This window comes from Halictus rubicundus, unplaced genomic scaffold (assembly GCF_050948215.1).
Source record: "Halictus rubicundus isolate RS-2024b unplaced genomic scaffold, iyHalRubi1_principal scaffold1330, whole genome shotgun sequence".
In the NCBI taxonomy this organism is placed as follows: domain Eukaryota; kingdom Metazoa; phylum Arthropoda; class Insecta; order Hymenoptera; family Halictidae; genus Halictus; species Halictus rubicundus.
The window spans coordinates 1-11,815 of NW_027489871.1; the positions used below are offsets into that span (position 1 = coordinate 1).

Here is an 11,815-nt window from a genome sequence, read left to right on the forward strand (position 1 = left end):
ACTAGAATATAGCAGAATATACCAGAATATACTTGAATATACCAGAATATACCATAATATTACAAGAATATAGGAGAATATACCATAACATTACTAGAATATAGAAGAATATACCAGAATATACCATAATATTACTCGAATATAGAAGAATATACGAGAATATACCTGAATATACCTGAATATACTAGAATATAGCAGAATATACAAGAATATGCTTGAATATACCAGAATATACCATAATATTACTCGAATATAGAAGAATATACGAGAATATACCTGAATATACCTGAATATACTAGAATATAGCAGAATATACCAGAATATACTTGAATATACCAGAATATACCATAATATTACTAGAATATAGAAGAATATACCAGAATATACTTGAATATACCAGAATATACCATAATATTACAAGAATATAGGAGAATATACCATAACATTACTAGAATATAGAAGAATATACCAGAATATACCATAATATTACTCGAATATAGAAGAATATACGAGAATATACCTGAATATACTAGAATATAGCAGAATATACCAGAATATGCTTGAATATACCAGAATATACCATAATATTACTCGAATATAGAAGAATATATGAGAATATACGATAATATTATTAGAAGATAGGAGAATATACCATAACATTACTAGAATATAGAAGAATATTCGAGAATATACTAGAATATAGCAGAATATACCAGAATATACTTGAATATACCAGAATATACCATAATATTACTCGAATATGGAAGAATATACGAGAATATACCATTATATTACTAGAATATAGAAGAATATACCAGAATATACCATAATATTACTAGAATATAGAAGAATATACCATAATATTACTAGAATATAGAAGAATATAACAGAATATACCTGAATATACCTGAATATACTAGAATATAGAAGAATATACCAGAATATACTTGAATATACCAGAATATACCATAATATTACTCGAATATACCATAATATTACTCGAATATAGAAGAATATACGATAATATACGATAATATTACTAGAATATAGGAGAATATACCATAATATTACTAGAATATAGAAGAATATTCGAGAATATACTAGAATATAGCAGAATATACCAGAATATACTTGAATATACCAGAATATACCATAATATTACTTGAATATGGAAGAATATACGAGAATATACCATAATATTACTAGAATATAGAAGAATATACCATAATATTACTAGAATATAGAAGAATATAGAAGAATATACCAGAATATAAGATAATATTACTAGAATATAGAAGAATATACCAGAATATACCATAATATACTAGAATTTAGAAAAATATACCAGAATATACCATAATATTACTAGAATATAGAAGAATATAAGAGAATATACCTGAATATACCTGAATATACTAGAATATAGCAGAATATACCAGAATATACTTGAATATACCAGAATATACCATAATATTACTCGAATATACCATAATATTACTCGAATATAGAAGAATATACGATAATATACGATAATATTACTAGAATATAGGAGAATATACCATAATATTAAGAATATAGAAGAATATTCGAGAATATACTAGAATATAGCAGAATATACCAGAATATACCATAATATTACTAGAATATAGAAGAATATACCAGAATATAAGATAATATTACTAGAATATAGAAGAATATACCAGAATATACCATAATATACTAGAATTTAGAAAAATATACCAGAATATACCATAATATTACTAGAATATAGAAGAATATAAGAGAATATACCTGAATATACCTGAATATACTAGAATATAGCAGAATATACCAGAATATACTTGAATATACCAGAATATACCATAATATTACTCGAATATACCATAATATTACTCGAATATAGAAGAATATACGATAATATACGATAATATTACTAGAATATAGGAGAATATACCATAATATTAAGAATATAGAAGAATATTCGAGAATATACTAGAATATAGCAGAATATACCAGAATATACCATAATATTACTAGAATATAGAAGAATATACCAGAATATAACATAATATTACTAGAATATAGAAGAATATACCAGAATATACCATAATATACTAGAATTTAGAAAAATATACCAGAATATACCATAATATTACTAGAATATAGAAGAATATACCATAATATTACTAGAATATAGAAGAATATAACAGAATATACCTGAATATACCTGAATATACTAGAATATAGAAGAATATACCAGAATATACTTGAATATACCAGAATATACCATAATATTACTCGAATATACCATAATATTACTCGAATATAGAAGAATATACGATAATATACGATAATATTACTAGAATATAGGAGAATATACCATAATATTACTAGAATATAGAAGAATATTCGAGAATATACTAGAATATAGCAGAATATACCAGAATATACTTGAATATACCAGAATATACCATAATATTACTTGAATATGGAAGAATATACGAGAATATACCATAATATTACTAGAATATAGAAGAATATACCATAATATTACTAGAATATAGAAGAATATAGAAGAATATACCAGAATATAAGATAATATTACTAGAATATAGAAGAATATACCAGAATATACCATAATATACTAGAATTTAGAAAAATATACCAGAATATACCATAATATTACTAGAATATAGAAGAATATAAGAGAATATACCTGAATATACCTGAATATACTAGAATATAGCAGAATATACCAGAATATACTTGAATATACCAGAATATACCATAATATTACTCGAATATACCATAATATTACTCGAATATAGAAGAATATACGATAATATACGATAATATTACTAGAATATAGGAGAATATACCATAATATTAAGAATATAGAAGAATATTCGAGAATATACTAGAATATAGCAGAATATACCAGAATATACCATAATATTACTAGAATATAGAAGAATATACCAGAATATAACATAATATTACTAGAATATAGAAGAATATACCAGAATATACCATAATATACTAGAATTTAGAAAAATATACCAGAATATACCATAATATTACTAGAATATAGAAGAATATAAGAGAATATACCTGAATATACCTGAATATACTAGAATATAGCAGAATATACCAGAATATACTTGAATATACCAGAATATACCATAATATTACTCGAATATACCATAATATTACTCGAATATAGAAGAATATACGAGAATATACGATAATATTACTAGAATATAGGAGAATATACCATAATATTAAGAATATAGAAGAATATTCGAGAATATACTAGAATATAGCAGAATATACCAGAATATACTTGAATATACCAGTATATACCATAATATTACATGAATATGGAAGAATATACGAGAATATACCATAATATTACTAGAATATAGAAGAATATACCAGAATATACCATAATATTACTAGAATATAGAAGAATATACCAGAATATACCATAATATTACTAGAATATAGAAGAATATACCAGAATATACCATAATATTACTCGAATATGGAAGAATATACGAGAATATACCATAATATTACTAGAATACAGAAGAATATACGAGAATATACCAGAATATAGCGGAATATACCAGAATATACTTGAATATACCAGAATATACCATAATATTACTCGAATATAGAAGAATATACGAGAATATACCAAAATATACTAGAATATAGCAGAATATAATAGAATATACCATAATATTACTGGAATATAGGAGAATATACCAGAATATACCATAATATTACTAGAATATAAGAAGAATATACCAGAATATACCATAATATTACTAGAATATAGAAGAATATACGAGAATATAGCAGAATATACTAGAATGTACCTGAATATACTAGAATATAGCAGAATATACCAGAATATACTTGAATATACCAGAATATACCATAATATTACTCGAATATAGAAGAATATATGAGAATATTTACGATAATATTACTAGAATATAGGAGAATATACCATAACATTACTAGAATATAGAAGAATATTCGAGAATATACTAGAATATAGCAGAATATACCAGAATATACTTGAATATACCAGAACATACCATAATATTACTAGAATATAGAAGAATATACCAGAATATACCATAATATTACTAGAATATAGAAGAATATACCAGAATATACCATAATATTACTAGAATATAGAAGAATATACCAGAATATACCATAATATTACTAGAATATAGAAGAATATACCAGAATATACCATAATATTACTAGAATATAGAAGAATATACCAGAATATACCATAATATTACTAGAATATAGAAGAATATACCAGAATATACCATAATATTACTAGAATATAGAAGAATATACCAGAATATACCATAACATTACTAGAATATAGAAGAATATACCTGAATATAACATAATATTACTAGAATATAGAAGAATATAACAGAATATACCTGAATATACCTGAATATACTAGAATATAGCAGAATATACCAGAATATACTTGAATATACCAAAATATACCATAATATTACTCGAATATACCATAATATTACTCGAATATAGAAGAATATACGAGAATATACGATAATATTACTAGAATATAGGAGAATATACCATAATATTACTAGAATATAGAAGAATATTCGAGAATATACTAGAATATAGCAGAATATACCAGAATATACTTGAATATACCAGTATATACCATAATATTACATGAATATGGAAGAATATACGAGAATATACCATAATATTACTAGAATATAGAAGAATATACCAGAATATACCATAATATTACTAGAATATAGAAGAATATACCAGAATATACCATAATATTACTAGTATATAGAAGAATATACCAGAATATACCATAATATTACTAGAATATAGAAGAATATACCAGAATATACCATAATATTACCAGAATATAGAAGAATATACCAGAATATACCATAATATTACTAGAATATAGAAGAATATACTAGAATATACCATAATATTACTGGAATATAGGAGAATATACCAGAATATACCATAATATTACTAGAATATAAGAAGAATATACCAGAATATACCATAATATTACTAGAATATAGAAGAATATACGAGAATATAGCAGAATATACTAGAATGTACCTGAATATACTAGAATATAGCAGAATATACCAGAATATACTTGAATATACCAGAATATACCATAATATTACTCGAATATAGAAGAATATATGAGAATATTTACGATAATATTACTAGAATATAGGAGAATATACCATAACATTACTAGAATATAGAAGAATATTCGAGAATATACTAGAATATAGCAGAATATACCAGAATATACTTGAATATACCAGAATATACCATAATATTACTAGAATATAGAAGAATATACCAGAATATACCATAATATTACTAGAATATAGAAGAATATACCAGAATATACCATAATATTACTAGAATATAGAAGAATATACCAGAATATACCATAATATTACTAGAATATAGAAGAATATACCAGAATATACCATAATATTACTAGAATATAGAAGAATATACCAGAATATACCATAATATTACTAGAATATAGAAGAATATACCAGAATATACCATAATATTACTAGAATATAGAAGAATATACCAGAATATACCATAACATTACTAGAATATAGAAGAATATACCTGAATATAACATAATATTACTAGAATATAGAAGAATATACCAGAATATACCATAATATTACTAGAATTTGGAAGAATATACCAGAATATACCATAATATTACTAGAATATAGAAGAATATACGAGAATATACCTGAATATACCTGAATATACTAGAATATAGCAGAATATACCAGAATATACTTGAATATACCAGAATATACCATAATATTACTCGAATATACCATAATATTACTCGAATATACCATAATATTACTCGAATATAGAAGAATATATGAGAATATACGATAATATTACTAGAATATAGGAGAATATAACATAACATTACTAGAATATAGAAGAATATTCGAGAATATACTAGAATATAGCAGAATATACCAGAATATACTTGAATATACCAGAATATACCATAATATTACTCGAATATGGAAGAATATACGAGAATATACCATAATATTACTAGAACATAGAAGAATATACCAGAATATACCATAATTGTTCCGTCGCAACAGAACTGTCATCTTAAGCATGAATCGTTTCTTCATGCTATCGTTAAACGAAAGGGTCTTACAGAGGGTCTTTGTTCGTATCTCCTTTTATTTCAAAACATTCGTGATTTAGAGACGTAACCAAATAGCAACTTTGGATCTCATCATCTCGAAGCTGTTTACAATCGGACCGACCGAACGATGTTTGTATACACAAGATGGGTCTGCAAAACCTTCGCGTTCTTTAGATACGGCCCGAGGATGTATATCCTTCGCTCGCGGCCACTAAGTACGGTCAGGCCATAAATACATGACACGGTTCAAGGGTCTATGACAATCGACCTTTCGACAGCGTCGAATTACCAAAACACTCGGTTTTTCCCAAGTTATGCATCGCCCCACTCTTCCTTCCAACCAGGCTCTTAGCCTGAGCCTGTGGAAGGGAGTTTGAACAATTAAGGGCATGCTGATTGGAAAATGCAAGTTTTCCCTAACCAATCCGGAGAGCTTCCTTTCTCGTCGCAACGAGCGACACATACCTCTCCTACACCTAAGGCCAACCTCTCAGCCACGAGGAGCCTATAACCACCTAAGGCCAACCTCTCAGCCATGGGGAGCCTATGACCTCGAGTTAATTCTGAAAGGCGGTCGAGCTTCAAATACAGTTCATATACGATCTTCGGACGAGCAACACCACAGGTCTCATCCGAACCTTACAACTTCGCGTTGAGTCTGGAAGTCTAGCTTGCAATGAGTCCATACAAGATCTTGAACACGTGACACTTACAGTCAATTATACCGAGAGTCAAATCGCCTTGCACACGGCAAGGCGAATACAATACGGATCACTCGGATCCGCGCGCGTCTAAGGCAGGACCTGTCGGAATAGCCTTACTGACGAGTCCTCCGACAGGTTCGGGACGAAACGCGATTCCTTTCCTGTTCCAATCCAGTCTTCCGTATCCGTTGAAATAGTTGCCCAAGATTAAGTTGGCGGGCAACAAACGCGAAGGTTTCGTCGCGAACATTTGGTCCTTCGAGCCGGATACGGTGGCCTAGTGACAGTGCAGTGAGTGAAAAGACAAACTAGTGTGGACAATCGGATTAAAGGAATCAGACAGCCTTAGCCGCGATCAACCGACATTGCTGATCAGCCAGGGTGGACGAAGGCAGCCACGACCAACCATCATCGCTGACCAGCCAGTTAGACAGCAGCTGACGAGACATTCAACCAACTACATCAGCTCAAGGTAGGCACGTTATTCTGAATTTACCGATCAGGAATTTCAATTGGCAATTCTCAGTAAGACAGCGAAAATGGCTAACGCGATCAAAGGGAATCAACGCATTCGCGCCCTCAAACACAAACAACGCGTTTTTACCTCGAATTTGACAAACTTCACCACCGAGTTGTCAGAATATCAAGATTCCGCGACCGCACGTACAAAACTACGCGAACGAATAGATCGGCTGAGAAAACAGTTCGACGCCTTCAACGACGCGCAAGACGAATTAGGTCAATACGAAGACTTCGACCAAACCGAAACCGAGCGCAAAACGGTAACCACCGCGTACGACGACGCATTAGCGAGCGCGATACAATTATCGGAAAGTTTCTCATTGACACCAAGTCAATCTATGAGAACCACGACCGATTCGCCGGCACCGTCCACATCAAATAGCATCACCGGAATACATCTCCCGAAGATCAATCTTCCTCGTTTCGACGGTCGTCTCGAGAAATGGCTACCATTTAAAGACGCGTTTTTAAGCTTGATCCACGGTCACACCGGACTCACTGACATACAACGATTTAATTACCTGAGGTTATCAGTATCAGGACAAGCCGAATCCGCCATCGAATCGTTCACAATGAGCGAAGAAAATTACAAAGCCGTGTGGGCTCAATTATTAGAGACTTATGACAACCAACGCGCGCTCGTTCTACAACACACCGCACTATTACTCGAGACACCGGCAATGCCGGACGGTACGCCAAATTCGATCAACAATTTGATCAATTACATGCAATCCCACATCCGTTCGTTACAATCGCTCGGCCGATCTTGGGAGGATATCGCAAACGATTTCATCACGAGCATCGCGATCGATCGCATGGACCACGAAACGCGCCGTACATGGGAGCAAACCCTAGTCGACACACGCATGCCTCACGCGGCAGAGATGTTCAAACATCTCCGCAACGCATCGCATCAGAGTAGCTCTCAGAAAACAACAACAAACGCGAAACGGATAAGACACGCGTTACCGGAAATCCAACGACCGTCGCCAAACCTTCGATCGCGAGCCCCGAAACGGACATTCGTAACAACGACCAAAAATACACAAAGGTGATAGACGAATACCGTGCACTCGGACATATGAAACAGGTAACAACCGTTCACACGCCAGGTTTCTACTTACCGCACCACGCCGTCATTAAACCCACGAGTTTGACAACTAAGGTCCGAGTAGTTTTCGACGGATCCGCGAAGACAAACACGAATCTATCTTTAAACGACACTCTCCGAATCGGTCCCACATTGCAAGACGATCTCCTATCGCTTTTATTAAGATTCCGAATGCACACGTACGTCTTAACAGGGGACATCGAGAAAATGTATCGTCAGTTTCTCATTCGACCCGAAGATCGTATTTATCAGAGAATATTGTGGAGAGATCCGCACGAAGAAATAAAGACATACGAATTGACCACTGTTACTTTCGGACTCGCATCAGCTCCATATTTGGCTATACGAAGTCTACACCAGTTAGCGACCGATGAAGAACGCAATTTTCCGGAAGCAGCAGCTCGTATCAAAAGAGACTTATACGTCGACGATTTATTGACCGGCACCGATTCAATCACAGAAGCGAAGAGGTTACAACATCAAATAATAACCTTGTTGAAGAAAGGTGCTCTTAATATTCGACAGTGGGCGTCGAACGAACCGAAATTGCTATCGAGTCTGAGCAAGGAATTAATCCATCCAAAAATTCTGGGAGATGCATCCACCATGAAAACACTAGGAATATCATGGGATGCCCAGCATGACACGATTAGATATTCAGTCCAACCAACAACGACAACCGAGGTCAGCAAACGAAATATCTTATCAACAATTGCAAAAATATACGATCCACTCGGCTTGCTCGGCCCTATTACGATCATTGCCAAAATCATAATGCAACGACTCTGGACCTTGAAAATCACCTGGGACGAGTCAGTACCTACCAGCATCCACACAGAATGGACAAATTTCGAAAGCACTCTACAACAACTCAACGATATTGAATTCAAACGCCTTGTAAGAATAAAAAAGGCAAAACGGACCGAATTACACGGCTTTTGCGACGCTAGCGAAAAAGCCTACGGCGCCTGCTTATATATACGAACAACCGATCATTCCGGGTCCATTCACGCGCACCTACTTTGCGCAAAATCGCGGGTCGCGCCGCTCAGTCAGATAACCCTAGCGCGTTTAGAACTATGCGGCGCCGTATTATTAGCCACGTTATCCCAAACCGTGCGAAACGCGTTAACACACAATATCGACAAAACCATTTTCTGGACTGATTCGACCGTCGTCCTAGGCTGGTTGAAAAAACAACCTTCTACTTTAAAGACTTTCGTTGCGAACCGCGTAGCAGATATTCAACGCAAAACGGACATTCAATCATGGCGACATGTTCGGTCAACTGACAATCCAGCCGACCTCATTTCTCGGGGAACCACCGCCGTAGAATTCAACAACAATCACCTTTGGCGCAACGGACCCAAGTGGCTCACCCAAGAGCAAGCCAAATGGCCACCAGCAAGATTTGCCAGGTGTGAGGAGCTACCGGAACTACGGACGGTGACGTGTTTAGTAGGCTTGATCACCCAAACCGACGAGATTCTCATGCGATACTCGAACATTCAAAAACTCAGACGAATCGTTGCCTATTGTTTACGTTTTCGAACCAAACATCGGGCCTCAGGACCTTTGTCTATTAAAGAATTACAAGACGCAAACGACCGAATAATAAGATTATTACAAGCTGTTACATTTGCTCATGACATACGTGATTTGAAAATCGGAAGATTACCAAACACTAGCAATCTGATGCCATTATGTCCGTTTCTTGACGACTCAGGAGTATTACGTGTGGGGGACGATTACAAAATTCTACCCTGCCTTTTGAACAGAGACATCCGATACTTTTACCTCGAGAGCATCACGTCACCAAACTCATAATTCGTGATTCACACCTACGAAATCATCACGCTGGAATCACAACCACGTTATACGATGTGCGACAATTGTATTGGCCAATAAATGGAAAAACCACCACACGCCAAATCATTAGGCAATGCGTCAGATGTTTCCGGGTAAAACCCACCAGCGTCGAATATGTAATGGGCAACCTACCTGCCGCGCGCGTCACCGAGGGTCGTCCTTTCATCAACAGCGGAATAGATTATTGCGGTCCCTTCTTCATAAAGGAACGACAATTCAGAAATCGGACCCAAATTAAGGTCTACGTGGCCGTGTTCATTTGCTTTGCAACAAAGGCCGTCCATTTGGAAGTAGTCAGCGATCTGACCACCGAAGCATTTATCGCGGCACTTAAACGATTCATCGCGCGGCGAGGAATGTGCAAAAACCTATATTCAGACAACGGTACCAACTTCGTCGGTGCCAACAATGAGTTAACGGAACTCCACCAAACATTATCTAAGGACGAGAAATTCAATCACTTTCTCACATCCAAATCTATATCATGGCATTTCATGCCCGCTCTGTCACCTCATTTCGGCGGACTGTGGGAAGCCGCCGTCAAATCATTTAAACAGCATGTCAAACGTGTTGTCGGTGAAGAATTATTCACATACGAACAATTCACCACATTCGTTATCGAGATCGAAGCCATACTCAATTCGCGTCCTCTGACACCACTCTCGTCAGATCCAAACGATATATCCGCTCTTACGCCCGGCCATTTCCTGATCGGTGGTTCTTTGACGTGCATCACCGAGACTGATTTCAGCAAATCGCCATCAAATCGCCTATCCAATTGGCAACATATCCAGAAGGTCAAACAAGACTTCTGGACCCGATGGCACAAGGAATATATTCATCAACTTAACCTCCGACACAAATGGAACAAAGGGTCTCACAACATCAACATCGGGACCATCGTACTTTTGAAGGACGATCATCTCCCACCATTGTGTTGGCATCTGGGTCGAGTACAACAAGTACACCCAGGAACCGACGGTATCATACGCGCAGTAACCGTTCGCACCATCAACGGCACATACAAACGGAACGTTAAAAGGTTAGCACCTCTTCCCGATTCAGACAGTGCACAATCGCTCGGTGCCACGACGTCAGCATAACCAAGGTGAGTCAAGGTTATCACATTTACTATTGATCGATCGACTCGATCAACGAGGGGGAGCATGTTCCGTCGCAACAGAACTGTCATCTTAAGCATGAATCGTTTCTTCATGCTATCGATAAACGAAAGGGTCTTACAGAGGGTCTTTGTTCGTATCTCCTTTTATTTCAAAACATTCGTGATTTAGAGACGTAACCAAATAGCAACTTTGGCCCTCATCATCTCGAAGCTGTTTA

General features: G+C 34.5%; 2 protein-coding genes across 2 annotated transcripts; both read left to right on the forward strand.

The window, feature by feature from the left end:
• Positions 1-8,575: 8,575 nt before the first annotated feature.
• Positions 8,576-10,432, forward strand: LOC143365108 (uncharacterized). Its single transcript, XM_076805050.1, has one exon. The coding sequence runs from the start codon at positions 8,576-8,578 to the stop codon at positions 10,430-10,432; it is 1,857 nt and encodes a 618-aa protein (XP_076661165.1).
• A 161-nt stretch (positions 10,433-10,593) lies between these two features.
• LOC143365109 (uncharacterized) lies at positions 10,594-11,577 on the forward strand. Its single transcript, XM_076805051.1, has one exon. The coding sequence runs from the start codon at positions 10,594-10,596 to the stop codon at positions 11,575-11,577; it is 984 nt and encodes a 327-aa protein (XP_076661166.1).
• The last annotated feature ends 238 nt before the right edge of the window (positions 11,578-11,815 follow it).

What these genes read in the sequence shown, in the direction of transcription:
- LOC143365108 (XM_076805050.1), top strand. Translation starts at nt 8,576, where the DNA reads ATGAAACAGGTAACAACCGTTCACACGCCAGGTTTCTACTTACCGCAC.
- LOC143365109 (XM_076805051.1), top strand. Translation starts at nt 10,594, where the DNA reads ATGGGCAACCTACCTGCCGCGCGCGTCACCGAGGGTCGTCCTTTCATC.